This window comes from Macrotis lagotis, chromosome X (genome assembly GCF_037893015.1).
Source record: "Macrotis lagotis isolate mMagLag1 chromosome X, bilby.v1.9.chrom.fasta, whole genome shotgun sequence".
Taxonomy (NCBI): domain Eukaryota; kingdom Metazoa; phylum Chordata; class Mammalia; order Peramelemorphia; family Peramelidae; genus Macrotis; species Macrotis lagotis.
Window position 1 is genome coordinate 202,039,755 of NC_133666.1, and position 21,220 is coordinate 202,060,974.

At 35.7% G+C, this 21,220-nt stretch overlaps 1 protein-coding gene across 2 annotated transcripts in view; it reads right to left on the reverse strand.

The window, feature by feature from the left end:
- Nucleotides 1-20,994, reverse strand: part of EFNA5 (ephrin A5) — a 317,972-nt gene extending 296,978 nt beyond the window's left edge. For both annotated transcript variants that reach the window (XM_074205237.1, XM_074205234.1), the window contains exon 1: nt 18,981-20,994. In XM_074205237.1, the coding sequence (XP_074061338.1) occupies nt 18,981-19,105 (125 nt within the window). In that variant the 5' untranslated portion in view covers nt 19,106-20,994. The remainder of the gene's footprint in view (nt 1-18,980) is intronic.
- Nucleotides 20,995-21,220: the final 226 nt, after the last annotated feature.

Below are 21,220 nucleotides of genomic sequence, written 5' to 3' on the forward strand. Positions count from 1 at the left end.
TGTATCTATGATTTTACTAAGAACATGGAGAAAAATTAACAATAGAATAATTTTTACTAATCCACTATCTAACCATTTACAATTCAAGACACAATCAAAGGTCCTTAGGAAAGTACAGACATTGAAGCAACTGGATAAAGATAATGTACAAAGCAGAACAAAAAAATTTAAAGTACATTAAAGTCCTACTTATGTTTCTATTGGAATACTAATTATCTGTCCCTATTTCTGGATTTCAGAAATCTTTATGAAAGTCTCTGTCCTTTCTATAAAAGTCAAATTTTGTTTTGTTTAATTCCAACAAATTAATAAGATTCTTATTATTATTTAGCTAAATACACTGATACTTTTTATGAAGACAAGATTATTTTACTTAATTAAGTGATTAAGTTTACATAGGAAAATCAAATTCTTAACTGATAAAATTTGTCCACACTTTGGTTCTAAGTTTTAAGACTACACACACACACAGACACACACATACACACACACATAAAAACAAAAAAATCTTGTCATATATTAAGATTATCAGAAGCTTGGTATACCAGGAGGAAATTAATAACAAAAACAGTGTAGTAATTTGATTTCCTTGTACTACATTTAGTGAAATTCACTTTACAATCAGAACACATAAGAATTTTTACAGATACTCCAGTGAATAAATATATTAAGGTGTTTCCCTGTAATAACATAAAACAATCAGCCAGCTGTTTGGGCCCTTAAGCAGTAAAAAATACCAGCAGTTGTTATATCCCATTTTTAAAGAAAGAATAATATATTACATATTTACATTGCTTACTGTAATTTAATTAAGCTTAAATGTAAATTGCTTAATTAAAAAAATTTACATCTTTCATTTTTAAAAAAAAAAAAAAAGAACTTGAGAACTTATACTTCAAGCTGGTAAATGGTTTGACTTATTCCAAAATCCGTGGAATCTCAAAACATTTAAGAGAAACCCATAAGGACTACATTGTCAGACAGTAGTTTTCAAGAAATCGACAAGAGTTCTCCTGGTGACATTTGCTCAGAACTTGCATCAATTAGGGAAAATTGCAGTTCTAGAGCCCAGATTTGTACAACACTCTTCTTAACATGAGATCTTTAATTTCCACCTGGAATGACATAACAAGCATGAGTATGATGATGGTTCCACTCAGAATAAGGCAAAACGTCACATATATTTAAAACTCTCTAAAAGAGACAAGGAAGCCAATGTCTCCCAAATTTTCAGTAACCCAGTAGAAGCTCCTGCTCTTTTTGTTGTAGGTTTCCTTTTCCTCTATATGGAGCATTTACAAGTTCAGCTGTGTGCCCTGTTTAATTTCCCTCTGCTGCCTTTCTTCATTTTCTAACACATGCATACTTGAGCCTTGGCTATGGAGTGCTGACTAAGGAGGAACAATAGGATCCTTTGAGAAGGGCTCAGCTCAGAGACCTAGTCAATATTTACTTCAGTTTGGAGCTACTGTTTTACAGCTCCTTCCAAGCAGAACTCAACAGTGGGGAGCCCCCAGAGGTTGCGGAAATTTTAAATGGGGAAAAGGAATTAAAAGAGGAAGGGGAGGCAGATAAATAAATAATAGATAAATAACTGTCCACATCACTTTTTTTTTGGTAGAAATAATAAGGATATTTGATCAACAAAACAGTTCAGATTTTTCAGTACTAATTAGCAGTTTGTAAATGGGAAAATTGATTGCCCTTCTAAAGGTGATTAGAACACTCTAAAAATCCCATATCAGGCAAAAACAACATGCAAATCCATTTAAAGTGATCCTTTTACATCTTGTCCGACAGGGCACCAATCTTGTCAACTATGTAAATCTTACTGAATCCAACAATGGCAATGCAGTGTCCCTAAAAGAATACTGCTTAAAAGTCATTATTCAATTCAAATATTTTAAACATCAATTAATATTATTGTCGTTTTGTCAATCAGCTGTGTCCAACTCTTAGTGCCTTATTTGGGGCTTTCTTGGCAAAGATACTAGAGTGACTTGACATTTCCTTCTCCATTTTACAGATGAGGAAACAGACAAACAAGGTAAAGTGACATGTAAAGGGTCATACAACTAGTAAGTGTCTGAGGTCAAATTTGAAATCAGGTCTTCCTGTTCTAGGCATGGAGCTCTATCCACTGTACCATCTAGCTACCCATCTATTAATAGCATAAAATTCACTAAAATGATTAAATTCATATAGTAATCATCATTATTCTCATCATCACAGCTAGGATTTATGTAGCAATTTAAAGACTGAAAAATTTTTTAAATGTGCTATTGTGATGACTACTATTCACCTGTTACCAGATCATTATGTGACAAATCTATAAGGCAAATATCTTAAAAGCGAATGAAGGGAACCCAATATTTTAACAGTAACTCTTCACCGTTAACTATTAATTTGTCATTTTGAAGTGATTTTACATAAATTACCTCACTTGATCCTGGAATGGTGAATAATTAACATTTTAAAGATTAAAAAAAATTGATAAGAGATATTAAGTAATTTGCCTACAGGAATACAGTTACCAAGGGGGAGAATAAGAACTTTCCAGTCTAGTTCTCTTTGCATTGCCCTTTTCCTTAATCTACATAATTCTGCATTAACAGGCATATCTATATTGATGATACAGGCAAAAGTATTAGTGCAAATAATTTACAAAAAAACTAGATTACTGCATATACTAAAAATTAGAACAATTTTTTTTAAAAAAATGAGTTTAACTTTACATAGTAGTTTTAAAGTTTTCAAAGCATTTTACATAAATTATCTCATTTGATCCTCACAGCATGTTATATAAGGATGTACTACTCTCCCCACTTGATAAATGAGAAAAAAAGGGAAATGAAATAACTTGCAGAATCATATTGCTAGGTGTAATTCAAGCCTAATCATCTCCAAATCAAAGTCCTGGGTTCCTTCCATTGTAACATGTTGTCCCAGCAAAAAAAAAAAAAACCAAATCACATGCTTCTTAACTGTCTTTTAAAAAATCAACTAGCATAAACTTCTTCTGAAATCTCTAAGTATTTAAGGGGCATTGATGTAGAAGAGCACCCTTAACTCAGGACCTTGGATAAATGTATAGCAGGAAGGAAGATTTTAGTACCATATAGGAAAAATATATAAACAATTAGAATAATACAAAAGTGGAATAAACTGTCTTGGAAGGTTCCTTAGCAGTTTTTGCTCAAACATAGGTTGAACAAGATGACCTTGGAGCTCCTTTAAAACTCCCACGTTCTATGAAATGGACTACAAGTTAATCTAGTCAGTTAAATGAGTTTAAAGAATGGTCATGCAACTATTTATTCAATTTAATCAATTGGTTTATTATCAATAATAATAACACCTAACAAAATAATCATGAAAGCAAAGAAAAATACTCATTCAATTATGCTGAATTTAACTTGAATTTTGCTAGTTGACATTCTTTAAAGTTGATGAATGTCTATTTTAAAAAAATTCATAGATCAGGAGTATTTTTCCAACAAAACCATAAATAGGGTAGAGTAAAACAACAGAGATAGAGACTAGAAGACCTCAATTTAAATCACCAGACACTTACTATGTGACCCTGGAGAAGTCACAACTACTCTAAGTCTCCATTTCCTAGTCTGAAAAAGGAAGGGGCTATCTACTCAATAACCTCTTCAAACTTTGAATCTATAATCCTAAGAAAATAATAATTACATTCAAAATTTTCTACAATCTAATTATCTGTATATGCTAAATCTCCTTAATAGACTATATAATCTATGAAGGCAAGTAGAGTTTGTCTCCTCCATGCCTGGCACAGTTTTCTGCATAAGCTTAATTTTTGTTGATGTGACAATGTTACCAAATAAGGAAAAGAAATCTGGGACATTTAATTATCATTCTCAAAAATAGTAACTGAATAAAATAAAACTATAAATGGTTAAAAATAAGAAATTCATGTATACAGATAACAGGGGTCAAGCCATTGCAAGTTTACTTTGTAGACACAGACACTTGGCTCCCAACATAAAGTGAAGAAATACCAACCAAATAACCGTTATTTAGAGAGAAACAAAGCAAATATAAGGTATACAATAAACAAAAATCAGACATAGCAAGCACATTTTATTATTCAAGAGAAATGTGCTCACAGAGATAAGTTACATACTACCCAAACATTCCAACACAAAAAATCAATTGCAACATTTAAATTCTGTACAACAAATTCTACTGTCAGTACTCACTAATTTGTTGAACATAGGATATGTAATTTTCTAGATCTTAGCTAATTCCGTTTCTGAACACTTTCCAGGAAATAGGGCATTTAATCCTTCAAGGACAAAGGCTACTTAAAAAAAAAAACCTTATAAAACAATTTACTACACATGTAAATAAAATTTTAAAAGGCATCCATACATATGTACCTGAATAGTCACCTAAATATCTATGAGTATTAGAGTGATTGATTGCTAAGCAGCTCTACACTTAAAAACAGATACACTCTCAACCTTTTTTTTTGGCGGGGGGGGGGGGGGGGGGGGGCAGTGTCTGAAATACAGACAATCTTCTAGATATTTAAAAGCATATTTTAAGCAATACCCAGTAGTTAGGAAAGACCTACCAGTTGTTTTGATGTCTGTTACTATGATCTATTTCTATTTCTCTACTACTACTACTACTACTACTACTACTACTACTACTACTACTACTACTACTACTACACACACACACACACACACACACACACACACACACAGAAAATTAATTCCTAGCAAAGGTCTTGGAAGAAGTGGGGTGCCAAATTCAAGTTTCCTTTCTTCTGGTCTGAGAAGAGCCAAACAACCAAAGAATCTGCTTACTAAAAACCAAAAACAAACAAATAAAAAATTCCCACCCATATATTCCAACAATTAGAGATTAATTTAGCCCAATAAATTCCTCATTTGAAATGTACGTGTCCTGTGAGGAAGAGAAGAGTATCCTTTACACAATGGTGTAAAGTACATTAAACAGATATGTGTGAATGTGGGAGGGATGATTTTGAAGCAACGTGGAAAATCTGCCTCCAAATAGTCAAAGGGCAAGATAAGAGAGCAGGAGGTGTTTGGATCTGAATACTAGAGGTATGGTGTGAATATGACGCTAAAATGGAATTTGAAAGGCTCAATAAACAAAATTTAATTACTTTGCCACTTTGTCCAGTCAGTAACAGCTGAAAATCACCTCATGCTACACCTGTGATAAACCTGTCACTATTTGATGAATAGGATACCCAAACTCCACCCATTAGGATAGATTTGATCCTTAAATCTTAAGCTCTTTTCTCTGGATATAATCACTTTTTCAATCCATCTGCTATAATCCTATTAGAGACATAATGCAAAAATAAAATGTGTCCCATTTCAAAATAAAATAAGATCTATAAAATCCATATGAAAAGAGATTAAAAACTTTTTATCATAAAAGTATTCTTCACTTTACAGGTTTTCTTTAGTCAGATTCCTGATGCATTTGAGAAATAATTTTATTTATAAAAATGTGTTTTTATTTCAACTCCTTAATGTAATTATTATGTAAAATATTGAAGAATTGAAGAAGCTAAGCGTTAACTGATTAATTCTTCTATTTCTGGCAATACTTCCTTGATATTCTTGTGTAAATTTAGTTTTTTTCAAACATGAATCCTTAAATATCTAAACATTCTTTAAAAAATGAAAATGTTCTAGAAAAGTAGTTAATTCATGTTATGGAATGGAAGTCAGGGAGGGGGAAAGAGAATGAGGGTAGGAGGCTGCCAGAATGAATTCAACTTGCTAAAAAAAAAAGATAATCACATTAATTTTTATGTTCAGGTAGCCTCACTGAAGAAACTCATAAAAGACTTTGGAGCATTATAAAAATGGGTCTCTATGACGGATACTTCTCAACAAATATTAAATGATTCTAAAAATAACAATTCCATGATAATTTGCTGTTACAGAAGAAAAAGAAAATAAAACAACATAAATTTACTAGGAATTTTTATTGGAAAAGGGAATAATGAAAAAAATGACTACAATTTCAGAATTTTTAACATAATCAACTTTTCCCTAATCACTCAAAGATCATTAATTCAATTTGTATAAACTTTTCTATATTTTATTTTTGCCTCTAGGCAAGCATCAATTTTTTTCTTCTTAGGAAGTAAAAATATATAACTGAAGCACAATTCTTATATAGCCTACACTTTCCTTGGGAGTCAATCATATCCAAATTTATTATTGTCAGTGGAAGAGATTCTTTAATTCTTTTTCTCTCTGAGAATCAGGAAATACATAAGGAATTCAATGTATTGGTTCAGCCACATATTTACAATCAACAACAACCTGATCAATAACATGTATTGCCCTTCACCTAAAAAGAGGCATAAACCTCTAATAAAGGCTTTGTTTTAAAGAAATCCACTTTCTCAATAAAAAAATCAAGATGATGATTAAAGAAAAATATAATCTGTGATTATTTGAAACTGAAAGATTATGATTCTATTTTACAAAAAAAATAATTCTTTTAAAGACTATATATAGGGTTGATATTGGGGGCAGGGGAGAAGGGGAAACGTATATTTTAGAAAATAATCTTATCTGTCTCTTGTAAAAAAAAACAAAAATATTTAGATAAGAAATTATTATGTGTATTTCTATATAATCTTGGAAAGCATATTTCCATTGGTGTAGTATCTGTTGATAGCTTCAGACAATTTAAAGTTCACTTCCTGTTGATAGTAGATTAGTAATATGGTCTTTGTATATATAAAGACACTAAGAACAGCAATAGGAAGGAAGGAATAAAGCTGCAATTCACAATGTTTAACTCTTTTCTTTATGATTGATAATATCTTATACATAATATTTTCTACAGAAAAAAAAACAGACCTGGAGCTTATTTATACACTCCACATAACCTGCCCATTATAACAATACAGATTTCTCTCACTAATTCAAGAAGCTACTATAGCACTTCATAAAAGATTTTATGGTTCCTGAGAATATGTATACTAATATAAATCACTCTGGAGAATCACACATAGAAGCAGAGAAACAATTAGGCATCTATTATACCAAATGTAAAATGAACATTTGGGGTTCATTTAACCATATGGATTCAAATCAGAAATACTAAAAAAAAAAAAAAAAAAAAAAAAAAAAGGTACAGGGAGAGAATTTTGTAGAAATTTCTTTAGAAATTTATGGTAGGATTGTCCAGAAAAGTTTTCTTTATGGAGTCATGAAGTTAATTAGTATAACAATTAAACAAAGTCATGATTATAATCCATTACAGCTTTATCCATAAGGCATGATGCATAGCAAAAATAGTCGATCAGCTTTTATTTTTAATATCCTATAACATTCAATTAAAAATGCACTAACAATCCATATGATGCTGCACTAAATTATGATCAAACAAAAAAATTTCTCATGCTTTTAGGCTTTCAGAAAGACAAATTGAATTCCATATATTTAAATACTGGTCATTCACTATTGGGAGATTCATAGCAATATTACATAAGATTCTTTCAAAGGAAAGAGTCCCTTCTGTTTTATATTAGATGTGGAAAATGGAGAAAAGGGAAATTATTGTCTGATGTACTATTTATTTTTGCCATTAAAACTTGAGAAAAGTCTATAAAATCAATTAATTCTAGATAAACTAACTAAAATTATCTCCACTTTTGGAGAAAGAAAACATAAAACTAAAGATTAAACATGCTGGAGGGAGGAAAAACTGTTCACCACCAAAACTCTTGGTCTATGTGATTAACAGAGAGAGCACCAAACTAATGTCCTATTCTACCAAACCTATTTATATCAAAGTTGATCAAAAGCATTTTTTTATAAAAAGACTTTTAATTTCAAGTTTTCTTTCCTTGTCCATAGTCACCCATTGGTGGCCAGTCTTACTGATAGCAAAATAACTAAAAGCCACAGAAGAGGAAAGAGAGTAACACAAACTAACAAATTGTTAAGAACAGTCACTACACAATCAAGAATTAGTCATAAAATATAAATACAACTAAAAAAATCCATCATTTTAAAATTTACAAAAGTAAATTATTTAAATGATGAAATGAAAAATCTAGAGTTAATAATAGATAATTCAATATAAAAAATTAACCTGATTATATCCCCCAAACCATGAGATATTTCTGTTAACATGAGGATGTTAATATAAATATTTTAAAGCACTTTGCCATTCACTTTAGTTATTATTGTTATGTATCAATTAGTCCTCATATAATTCAAAGAAGAGATGAAAAAGAGCATGTGAAAAGGCCCCTCTCTAATGTAGAACTCCTTTTGCTTCTCTGTTAATTACAAAACAGACAGTGGATGGGGCCCAATAGAAAATATTTCCTTTGAAGATCTATAATCTAAACTTATGCCATTAGATATTGTTAGATGGATGTACATAGATTCATATGCAGTAGCATACATATCCATGCATTTTGTCACACTGTTGTTTTCCCAGGAGCATAGTTGACAGTGGTGACAGCCGAGTGTGTAATTAGTTTTCATTGTTCCCCTGACAGCCAGAGTTCCACACAGGACCCCTTTATTTTTATGTTGTAAGGTATGTTGTAAATGCTATGGAAAAATACACTAATAACAGGCATTTAATGATGGGCCCAGCAGCTATAGTGGGAGTAATGCCAGAAGAGATTGGCAGCTCTGGGCCCTATCTGTGTTTGCGGAAAGAATTTCATTCCTCAAGTACTATGATGCTCAAAATATTGATGAATGACATTCCTTGTGATACAAAAAAATTATTCTACTTAAGTCAAGATAGTTTCAAAGTTGAATTAAATGTGTAGCACCAAAACCAAGCCCTAGCACCAAAAGATAACACAAAAATCATCAATTAAGGGGTTGAGACTGGAAGATCTAAAATTGTATGATTGATTATCCATGGTATGCTGAAAGATATTGCATATTAACAAGTGGAAAAATCATTTAGAACAGTTCCAGTTTCTGATGCCATTTTCAAACAGGGAAGTCTAAAGGAAGAGTTTAAAAGTTTGTTTTTGGAGGAAGGATTATTTTGCTTCTTAACAATATATTTAAAAATTCAGTGGAGCTGATATGAAACAACTGGGTACCAGATTCCCTGTGGATTGTGCTAATTTGTTTTATACAGTACTTAAAATCAAGGGCCCCAGAGATGCTGTCATAGCTGACACTGGATCTTTCACAAAGGTCCTTTATCGCTTGATTAATTAGTAATTGGTAGACACATTTTGGCAGCTTTCATTTCCCTTTATTTCCTCTGGTTTGGCTCAAAACCCTGTCAGGAGTGACACTATTTGAATCAGAGTCCTCTTAGTGCTGGATCACTAATTTTTTATAAATGGAACCCCCAGAGAACTATCTTAAAAGGTATAAAAGTTTACTGAAGCAATAATAGTAAACAAATATGTGAAGAAAAAAAATTGAATGTTATAGTATTCTAAACATCATTCCTTTCCTGGTCTGTCTGAATCCAGGGGTTACTGGGAGATTGCACAGTCTGAAGGAAATGGACATTAACAAAACCACTGCTTTCATCTGTTTGGGGGGAAAAGGGTTTTAACTAAATAAAGCAGACAAGCACTTTGCTGGCGGAAGAAAGCTCCATCTGAGCCTCCTTCTGCCACATACCTTCCCCCAAAGCAGATGAATGAAATTATTCGAAGAGGCAAGGATATATAGGGTGCATCTCTATAGTGGTTACAAAATCTGTGACTAAACTGAACAAAGGAACACGTTTCTCAAATGATAAGCTTCAGAATTTTAAAATGAAACTGTCAAGTATGATCCTGGAAAGTTGACTATAACTGCAAAGTCAATATGAGGCGCTTCAGTCCACAAGCAGCTACCTCTCATGTCAGTAACTTCAAAAATGCAGGCTGACATTATGGTGGTTCAAGACACTTGATGTGACAGTGTAATAGCCATGCTGGGTGTGTGTCAGAAGGTCACTGCTTCGAAATTCCAGCATCTTTCTTTTTTTCTTGCTCTGAAACAATAGAAGGGGAACTAGGCTCATTTGTTCCCACTTTGTTTAACCTAATTGTTAAACACATGGGATAAATGTTCCCAACTCTGCACGCCCCCCCCCTTTATTTTCCTTCAAATCTCATTGTTTTTATAAAATACAAAGAAATTAAATTCTCAACTACAAATCCACCACCACACATTTGATTTTGGAAAGGACAAGACTGATCTAGGCCAGTACCACTTTATAGAGAAGTCTCTCCTTGCTCCTTATGATTCTATAAACATCAAAATGCAATTCACCACTGCTTACAAAGGATGTTGGCAATATGAATACAAACTATCTAGCAAAAGTAAAATATTAAGTGATTTCATTTAATCGTTGTTTATAGAGAAATCTGTTGTTTATGGGGAAAGGAGAAATTGTCACTTCCTTCACCTCTGTAATTTTTGTGAAAAGGGGCAATAGATTAAATTAATTAAATTACAGATTTTACATACACTAATATTTGGCTGAACATCTGTATACTAACACCTTGGATGCTTGGAACAGGGGTAAAGCAAAACTGAAGATGCTTTTGAGTTCATTCAAAATAGAAAGGTCATTTTAAACATTTCGAAGTCTGGACTCCTTTAGCACATGGTTATTTTTTTTTCTTACAAAGTAATGGTTATCCACATAACAGAAGTCCTTCTGTGTTACAGCTGTTGACACTTACACCTGGACTGAAACAAGGAGCCCATTTGTTACCATGAGACATGCATCTGTTATCCTTTCTCTGCCTTCCATTCATCCCTCCAAAGAAGAAAGGAAAATCTACCACAAATTTTACTTCTCTACTTTTTAGTCATTTTGGAAATTCTATAATGATACTAGCAGATTTTGTTAAATGATTAGAAATATAACTGTTAATGCACTCATATCACCTATAGCACAGATGTTCAGAGAATGACTCATGAATTCACTTTGAGTTGGGCTACATTTGAAATTAATCTTGTGTCAGAGCAGCTACACTTTTATAATAGAGCAATGTTGGAAGAACTAAGGAAATGTTCATGAAACAAAATACACTGTAAGTTTTATAACTCTTCACTAAACTTCAAAATAGTTATTCTGGAATCCTAAAATTTGTTAAATCCAGAAAGAAAAATAATAATTTATGAAATTCGGTACCCTCATCATACAATATTTTGATAATTTATTTTATCAGTAAAGAATTCAATCACATAAATGGTTCTGATAAAGATACAGTAAAGATATGGAAGGGAATGATACACAAGCAGGTGTTTTCTTTTTTTTTTAATTAACAAAACCCTTTCTACAGAAGATGACTTTAAAATCCTCAGATACTTAAATTTTAGAAGCCAATCAGCATCTCTCCTTAGAAGGGAATTCTTTCTACTGAAGTTGGAAAATATGTCAATTAGCAAATATATACTAAGAACAAATTAAATGAACTACTTGGGGTTGAGTGAGGCTGACAAAAGGAAATCAGGGTAACAAATTAAAATATACATTTTTGTTGAAATTAATCTTAGAAAGAAAAAATATAAAAATGAATGATGGTACAAGCTATCATTTAATACTAAAAGAGGCATGAATTTAAATATAGTGTTGCTAACAAAAACATTCTTTTCTTAGAAAGATGCTTCTATAACCTGAGACAAAAAAAGGAGCTAATATTTTCGAGAATTGATGAATAATGTCATGTCTCTGATACTAGAAGATTCCTTTGCCCAAATATCTGTTGAATGGTTTAGTCCTTTTCTATAATTCACATTCTTTTCTGAGCTATTTTCATGAGTGAAATAAATTCAGCCTTAAAACAAGATGGCTGCTATTAAAATTTGACTGAAAATGAAAATGTGTTCTTTCAACCTAAATAAAGCAACTTAGTTACCTCTTGGCAACTAGGGCATTTCAACATCTATGTGTGTATGTGTCCATGCCATCAAACATGTCTACAAAAAAATAGGTTTTACTCATCAAAACATTCATCGAAGTGGGGGGGGAGACCCTACCTAATCATTGCTTGCCAAAAATATCGATGCCCAATGCAAATAGGCAGTGATGACCCAACAATTCCAATTACATTACTTTTTATAATGGAAACATGCAATTCAGCTATTGATAAAGGCAGACAGATCAACCGACTATCATACTGATATATACAGACATATGAGTAGATATTGAGATACACACACACACACACACACACACACATACATACATACACACAAACTAATATAAATGAGGAAGGGAGGAAAACAACACAAAAAATAGACAGGAAAATGCTGCTATTAATAATACAACTATACCTAGTCATTTAATAAAAAAAATCTTGAAAATTTATCTGTTAGGCGATCCTTCCTTGGAGTGTAATTTTATTGTTCCACTGTACAACTGAAACAAATCACAGAAAAATTCTAAGATGTCAGAAAGCAGAAAACATAGATGTGTCAATTATATATGTTTCACTCTTTTAATTTTGAAAATGAAAAAAAGTCAAACTTATTTTTATTTCTGACAGAACATTTTCTTCAACTTCACAACTGTCAAATGTTTGAAGGATATTTCTGAAGATGCCAAAGGGTTATTTTGTTATTAAAAATGATAGACTAGCACCTGAATGAAAGCTGATCTAACAATAAATGTTTTCTATATATATATATACATATATATATATGTATATATATATATATACTTACTCTCTGTATTTGCATATGCCCATATATATATATATATATATATATATATATATCATACATATATACACAGACTTGTTATTTTAAAGTGACATTTATATCAAAATATAATGCTTCATTATTTGCAACTATCTTCTATAACCTTAAAAGTCAGTATTTAGAGCCAAAGTAAACTTTCAGTTTAAAAATTAGTAGTATAGGTTCAATTATTTTATAGTATGTCCTTTTTTTTTTTAATACAGTAGACTGTAGTTAAAGTTACCAGAAAAAAGTACTAAGATCTGAGCAGGCTTCCCACCCCCCCCCCCCCAGCTCTACTAAATGTTTTTTTTTTTTCCCACAATAACTGTAATGCTCAAAGAAAATTTGCCATAATAAATTTATTTTTAAGTATTTCCATTTCATTATGTTGTCATATTTCTGAGTTTAAAACACAAGTTACAGAAAAACTTAAACTAAATCCTTTCTTATTAGTGAAAATAAATCATTCAGAAACACTTGAACATCAAAATAATCAGAAGAAACTTTTCCATAAAACAGCTCAAGATTCAGGTTAAGAAACTGACTAAACTATAAATCAAACTAAAAGTACTTGTAGTAATTTGTTGACATTTAACTGTCTGAAATTACTACCATAAAAAAGCGATTACAAAGAGCAAATTGAATTTTTTTAAATTAACTTAGTTTGAGGTGATTTTTTTTTATAGTTGTCTCTCAGAATGTTCAAACTTAGTCCCAGAAGAAAAAGGGGGGAAATTCCAGTTTAAAAGAATGACATTCACTAAATTTTTCAGCATTGTAAGAAATACGGATTTGGGGGAAGAAAGGTAGAATTTGGAAATGTTCCATCATTTTACTCAAGGAAACTGTTCCCCCCACACTTTAAAATTCCCAATAAAGATCGATATTTTAACTGATTCATTTTGGGAATACTTCATAAACAGGCAATAACTATGTATGACATCATTGCTAAGTATTAATTCTAACAAAATGATATAGTTGCATAAAATTTGAAAAATGTCTAGAAATTGCTTATATATTAAAAATGGAGAGGATAAAAATGGGAGCTGTAAGAGAAAAAAGCAACTTCTTTGCATTTATTATTTTTTTAAAGCAAATTGATCAGGAGTCCAAACTATGTGGGAAATTATTTAATACTTTTTTGGATGAATTTTCTTCATTAACAAAAATTCTTGCAGGAGAAAAAGTGATATCCCTAGGTCTTTTCCAGTTAAAATTGAAGCATTAACTTCCTTTTCAAAGGATATATATTTCTTGGCATGATTACCTATGTGTTAATAATGTCTGTGTGCACACACATGTGTATGTATAGATTTCCCAAGCCAGGAAAGTGCAGAACTCCTGAAGGACTAATTGTATTCATTCATTTTCTCAGCCCAGCATGTAGCTGGTAGATTGCTTGGTTCATAGCAACAGGGGAGAGAAAGAAACACTCATCTTTATCTGTCCCCATCCAAAGAGAAACCAGGCCAGTGAGTGGAAAGCAATGAAATGTCTTTTCTAAGGGCATTTGCACAAGATAAAATGCAAGAATTTAAGGAAGGTAATTTACCCTTTAACTATGTGTTTTTACCCTTAACTCAGTCTTCAAAAATTAAGGTCTTTAAAAACACTGCTCATTGGTGGGAGGTAACAAGCTATTCTTCCAGTCACCCTGTTCACTACTAAAATCAACTAACTGGGGATAGTGGTTGAAGGGAGGATAGAATGGGAACTACTACTGAACGCTGAAGACTCTTCTCCAAAACTTTTAGTTTCAGGAAAGTTAAGGAATTTGATTGAGATCTTTTTTGCTCAGACTAAAAATGCCAAATTAGACTATTCTCTCAAGTGGAAGACAGGTATTATTAATGTTCCCATCTACTTTCAAAGTATTAGGAAGTTGGTTGATTTTGATGTACTTTTTAAAAAAAATCATAATATGATGGAAAATTTAAGTTCCAAAACAAATATATATGTATCCTAATCTTATTTATAAAGATAATAATTTGAAGTGATCAGATAAATTCCAGGAACAAGAAGGCACTTAGCTTGTGTATATACTTTTTTTTCAAATCTGTACCATATATATGAAAAGATCTCTTTATAAATGTTAAAATATATTAAAAGTCATTTACTCTTTAACTCTATTAATGTTTTCAACATTTACAAACATCACTAAAATGTTTTAAAATTCCAAAAGTAAAAAGAATTCATTTATTTTAGGTTCCATAGTTCAACTCTTTAAAATTTAATATCATCTTCTACTTTCTCCTCAAAATAAACTCATGGAACTTCAGTGCAACAATTTGACTCACTTTTATAAAAAAAAAACTAAATTGGGAATTTGTTGACAATAAGAAAAATGATGGCTCAGAAAAATATATATGACGTGGGAATTTCAAGAGAAAAAATATCAAAAGCAATATGATTGGGGGTGGGGGTGAGGGGAAGGGAGGTAATGTCACTCTTTCCTCCACTTAACATCCACTAGTAGTAGTAGGATGGTTTTAGAATAATGAATAAAATTCACACCATTTTCACAAAACTAAGATAGCATATTAATAAAACAAAATTGTGTCAAGTTTTCACTAACATCTTCTGAAATAATTAACAAGTCCTAGACAGATAGCAAATAAGTCAAAGAAAAAACAAATGATGTAATAATCATTCTTTAAGAGTCTTTCTTGTTCAAGAAAGCTCCCATGTCTACCTTATTAGTAATATGAAGTATGAACTAAACATAAAGAGAATAAGTTTATACTTGAAACTGATTTTCTTAAAAGTACACTAGGCATATCAGCCACAGAATGATTTCTTATTTCTCATTATTTCACTACTCTAGACATAGTCAACCTACAGAGAGCAATTTTAAGAATTCTTTCAGCACATACTTTTAAAATTTCAGATACTCATTCCATTTAACTTAAGGACGTTTCTCCCCTATTAATAGTACTAATATATTTATAACATTATATTTTAAGATTCTCCAAAAGCCAAAATTGTAACATTAACTCACATAGATGTCTATATAAAATTATTTAAAAGGTTTTAAAGTTCTTTAAGAAATAAAATACAAGATAGCTTTATCTTTTTGTTTGGAGGTTACATTTGAAAATGTTGTTTAGATCACAGAGCAGAGTTCACAGTACATCTTTGAACATCTTTTTTTATAACTTTCACTATTAGGGAGGATTAACAAAATATTGTAAAAAATAAAGTGCCAAAGATGCATTTGTCACAACTGTCAATTTGAGTTGCTATTACTCAATTGTTATCTTATTGATTTCTGTCCTATTCATTACATAAAATCAATTCTGTCCACTATCTCATAAATACTGGCAACTCTTAAAAGTTGTCAGTTTTAGAAAATAACTAATATTGTCAATAAAGAGAAGATAACTGAAATAGATTCTAACAAATGTTTCTAACAGTAAAGAAGTTAATATTATTCCTGTCTTTTTATCTGTTTATAGTTCCAATATAGCACTAATAACTTAACAACTCAACAAATCTCACAACAGAATATCCAAACACTTCAATCAAGATAACAAATTAAATTCTGCACATATAGAAATATTTTTCTTCACAACAGGTTGATATAACATATACAATATGTATATCTAATTCAATAATCATTGTCATTACTCTTGCATTTAGTAAACTTTTTTTCTCTTATAGCTAAGTGAAAAACTAACCATCTTCTTTCAATAGTTTACTTAGCAATTTTATTATACTGGCTTGGTAAAATCTTAAGTCAATTTGATTACATAAAATAATATTAGAAGCATGAATATCTTCCTTTACAAAATGCATAACACTTAGTAAAGAAAAGTTTAAAACATTGAACTTTTAAAACATACTGTAGTATGATGTGCAAACTATTCAGCAGAAATTATTTCCTTATATAATCTTTTACTCTTCATAACTGGATTTTATTTCAAAGCTATTTACTGGGTTTGGTTCTTTAACTCTCTTCTTTGGTAACATTTGATAAAATAAAGACTATGCCTCTTTATTCAGTATTTAGATTTGTGTGATGTTTTTCATTTTAAAGTTTCAATGAGATGGGGGGAAGCAAGAAAAATCAGTTGATGTATTAGTACCAAAACACTACTTTTTTAAAATATAAAGGATGAATCTCTTTTTAATAACATCAGCCTTTTGTGGGGAGGGTTGTCAGTAATAAACTGGTTCAGTAACCTAAAAGGAGGCGATGAAAAGTCTCACATTAGAATACACAATTGACAAGAAAACTCTGAGCACTTTAAATTCTACAGATTAACTTTGTCTCAGCCATTTCAAATCCACCATGGAATACTGAGCAGAATAGTTTTCTGCAGGCAAGGCAGATCTATTAAAAAACATGACCTGTGACAAAAATCAATGTGCTAATCTCAAACCAAACAGCAGTATCAGGAACATAAAACAGAGATAACCTAAGATAAAATGTCCTCAAACTCACTCAGACCAGCTTGACAGGTTGAAAAAAGAGGGAGAGGGAGGAGACCCTTCAGTTTTAAGGAGAAAAATAAAGGTAACAGTAAGGTATACAAAGAGAAAAAAGGTTCCCAATGTTTAGGATGATGAAAAGGAGAGAGATCACCACAGCCAAGAACATCCAAGTTAAACCACCCGGTTCCTCTGTTTGTTTCCCTCAAAAATGATCATTTTAAGTTTTTTTTATAAGTTTTTTCAAAGTATAAAATCCTCTGTTTCATAAACACTGTTTAATAAAGCCCAAAGGGAATAAACGAACCTACATAATGAGCCTTGCTTTTAACACCATCACAACTGGAGCGTTTGCTCCATTTGTCTTGTCAGGTTTAATAAAAGGTACCTCCTCTGGTGGAATGACTTCTTTCTTTTTCTAATAGTGCTAAGTGCGATGTCAGAAAAGAATCAGGCTGCCCTGTCCCATTAGATGGAAAGGGAGATAGAGAGCGAGAGAGATGGATGATGCAGGGATGTGTTTTGTATAGATGATGAGCTGTCTGCGCGCACACACTTCAGAGGATGGTTTTGGCACTTCACCCAGTTTTGTGCATTTATCACTAACGAGACCATTTCTTTGGCGTGGTCTGTTTTTCCCAATTTGGGTGCAAAGGGCCAGCTCCCTCGTCTTCGGCCGGGCCCCCGGCTGCGTCCTCTTTCCCCGACTCCCGCAGGGATTCCCTCTTACCCCGGGACAATGGAGCGGCGGCGGGCGGAGAAGAGGCGGGGATCGCGCCTCCTCGGCCCTCCCTCTCGGGCAGCGGGTGCTGGGCGCTCCGGGCGGCCACATGCTCCTCCCGCCGCCCGGTGCCCGATGCCCGGTGCCCAGGCTCTGCGGCCCACCGGCTCTTCTCTTGGCTCTGGGGCAGTCCGGTGACCTTATGAACTCGGGCAAAAGCGGGCGGGGTGCGGGTGAATGGGGGGGGGGGGGCTGGAATGGGTTGGGTCCGCTCTGCCCCCGGGGGAAAGCCTAGGTTTAACCACTGACACCCCAGATGTCCCCGGCCGGCCAGCCGAAGGGCGACTCAGTGGCTCACTCAGGTTCCTCCAAAAGCAGAACTCGCTGCCCCCCCCTCGAAGATTTCTCATTTTCCCCGCTTTATTGGGGGGGGGGGTGGTATCAAAATGCTTATCGATACCTACCTCGGCGAACCGGCAACCAGAGGTAGCCAGGGGCTGAACCCATTTGCCGTACATGACGTAACCTTTGCATTAAGCAAACTTTTTTTGCCTCATAAAAAGAGGGGAGGAAGGGGGGAGGGGAGGGAACCCGGAGGGCTGGCCTGGCCCACCGCGAGCTGCAGGGAAGGAGCCAGACTGATGGAAGGGCCGCCGTAGTTCCTCTTTTTAAAGGAAAACTAAAAACTTCCGCTTCCCAGCTCCCTCTCCCGTGCCGGAGCGCTCGGGGCGCGCGGAAAAAGTTTGGGGTTGGGTCTGGCTCGCAAGCCCCGAGCCAAACTGTTTTCCAAAAAAAAAAAAAAAAAAAGGAAAACTGGAGCTGGGGAAAGGGAGAGTAGACGTCCTGCTCCGGGGGGGCTCTGGCTGGCTGGCCCCGAAGGGAGGCGAGGCACGGGAGAGCCTGCCAGCTTGCCCGCCTGCCAGCTTGCCCGCCTGCGCCTCCCTCCCTTCAAGGGCTCCGCATCCCGGAGGAGGCCGGCGGGCAGGGAAGCTGGCTTCACCGGGCCCAGGTGAGCCTTAACAAAGGAGCGGGCGGACGCCTCCCGCCCCGCCGGTCGCGCCGTGGGCGCCTCCCCAGCCAGCCCCGGCCCCTCGCCCCCACCCTCTTACCTGGGGTTGGTGCTGTTCCAGTAGACCGCGTAGCGATCAGCCACAGCTTTGGAACCGGGATCCTGGCTGAACACGGACATCCAGAGCACCAGAAACACCAGCATCAACATCTCCACGTGCAACATCACTCCCGTCCGGCAGTGGAAAACACAAACACGGGAGGAAGCGCGGGGGAGGGGGAGGGAGGAAGGAAAAAAGAAGGAAAAAAGGAGGGGAAGGTCTACACAGAACGCGGGGGGCGAGGAAATGAGAAGCGCCAGAAGTCAAGAGAAAATCACAGATTTCTTTTTTGTAAGTCAGAAGATCTCTCCCACCCCCCGGAGGGGGGAGGGAGCGGGGAGTTTAAGGAAGAAATAAAGAAAATAAAAGAGGGAGAAGAGACGCGCGTGTGCTTGGTGGCTGGGAGGGGGAGAGGAGCGGGAGGATGCCAAGTCTGCTTCTTAAGAAGGAGGAGGAGGAGGAGGCTGGTCACCCCGGGAGGGGGCGGTGGGAGCCGAGGCGAGCGGCGGCGGCGGCACGAGGAGGAGGCGGCGGCGGCGGCGGCGCCCCGCGCACATTCACCGGGAGTTCAGGGCAGCAGCCCCGGCGAGACATACACCACGCCGGCCACCCCGGCTCCGCCCGGACACCTCCAGCCCCGAGGGGCGGCGGGCGCGGACGCGGGCGGCTCTCCTGCGGCGCGCTGGCTCGTCTCCTTCAAAGTTATTCTGCTAGTGGTAGCTAATATTTCCTTTTATTTTTTGGCAAAAGGAAAGTGGCTGATTTGGGGGTATATGCGTCTCTTTTCTGGAAATACAATATTTCCCGCACCACCCTTTTCGTCTTTACCAAATCCGTGGAAGTCTGAAGGAGTGGAACGGGGCGAGCTCGGGGGGAGGCTGTGGGGAGCTGAGATGGGTGGGGAGGCCAAGCCGCTGGATCCGATCTCACCCCCGCCGAGGTCCCGGAAATTCTTCAAAAGTAGTTGGGTTGGAGAGGAACGGCAGTGCCATCCAAACCTCTGAGAAAGTTTGTCCTCGCCTTCAGACCACAAAAACGCTGCTCCGAGGAGTTGCCTGAGACGCCGGCTGCGGTGACTGAGACGGAGCGGTGCTTCCGCAGCAGCGGCGGCCGAGAAGACACCGGGCTGGTGGCAGAGACTTGATCCGGATTTTTTTTCCCGTTTTCTTTTCTTTGCTGGGTTGAGCGGTGCACCAAAGAGGGGAAGAAGCAGCAGACGTGAAAATCAGTCAATCCAAGCGCGATCGAGTCGACACAAATAAAACTGTGCTGCTGAAGGGTGAAAAAAAATGATTTTGGATGAATCCGACAAAGTCTGGGAAAAGCTGGTGTCAATCGCTTCGTCCGCCGCACAAGGACTGCGATGGAGATGGAGGCATAAACTGAGATCCCAACATCTCCGGAACAAGCTGTCAAAGTGTCTGTGGTTAAAAGGAGACCAATCCCAGGAACGTTAACTTGGAGAGATGCATAAATCAGTTTCAAATCAGAAAAAAGAGAGAGAAACCTCACCGACGAAAAATCAGAAAATCTTCGGCAGCTGAGTCTCTTTTCCTTTCCGGAGGAAAAAAAAAAAAACAGCAACAAGAGGGGGGAACCACACTGATGCTTCCCCCCCCAAAAAAAAATCGTACCCTGCAAGAAAAATGAATAAACTTCAGTGCAGCCACAGCCAGTGAAGGATTTCAGCGACTGGAGAGGGGGGGGGCAGAAGTCAGTTTTGAAAAAAAAGGGGGGGTGCTTTATAGGAGAAAAAAAATCTTAAACAGTCACGCCCCCTTCGCAATGACCTGCGTGTAAATCCGACCTCAGCAAGCAACCTAGGACGATCCAAAAATCGGGCGCCCTCTGTGCAATGAACATATGCGAGTATGCATGCAGTAGATGTGTATTTTTATATCCATGCATATGTCTGCATGTGTGAGCGATCTGGAAGCTGGTTGGCGTGTGTGCGTGTATGTTTTCGGAGTATGTGCACAGAGGAGGTAGAGCCAGCGAGCTCAGAGCCCAGGCTCTGCTGGTGGATCATGTGGTTGTTTTTTTTTCCATGCAGTTTACTTGGGAAAGAGGGATTTGCAGGAGCAGCCAGTCAGGGAGCAGCCTGCTGTTTGCTTACAGATTGCTTTTTTTCCCTCTCTTTACTTCAACCGGATTGGTTTGCCACACGAGAAAGAGGCGTTTTCCTAATCTCTTCCCCTCCCCCCCCAAAAAAAACACCGGCCCCACCTTCCTGCAACCTG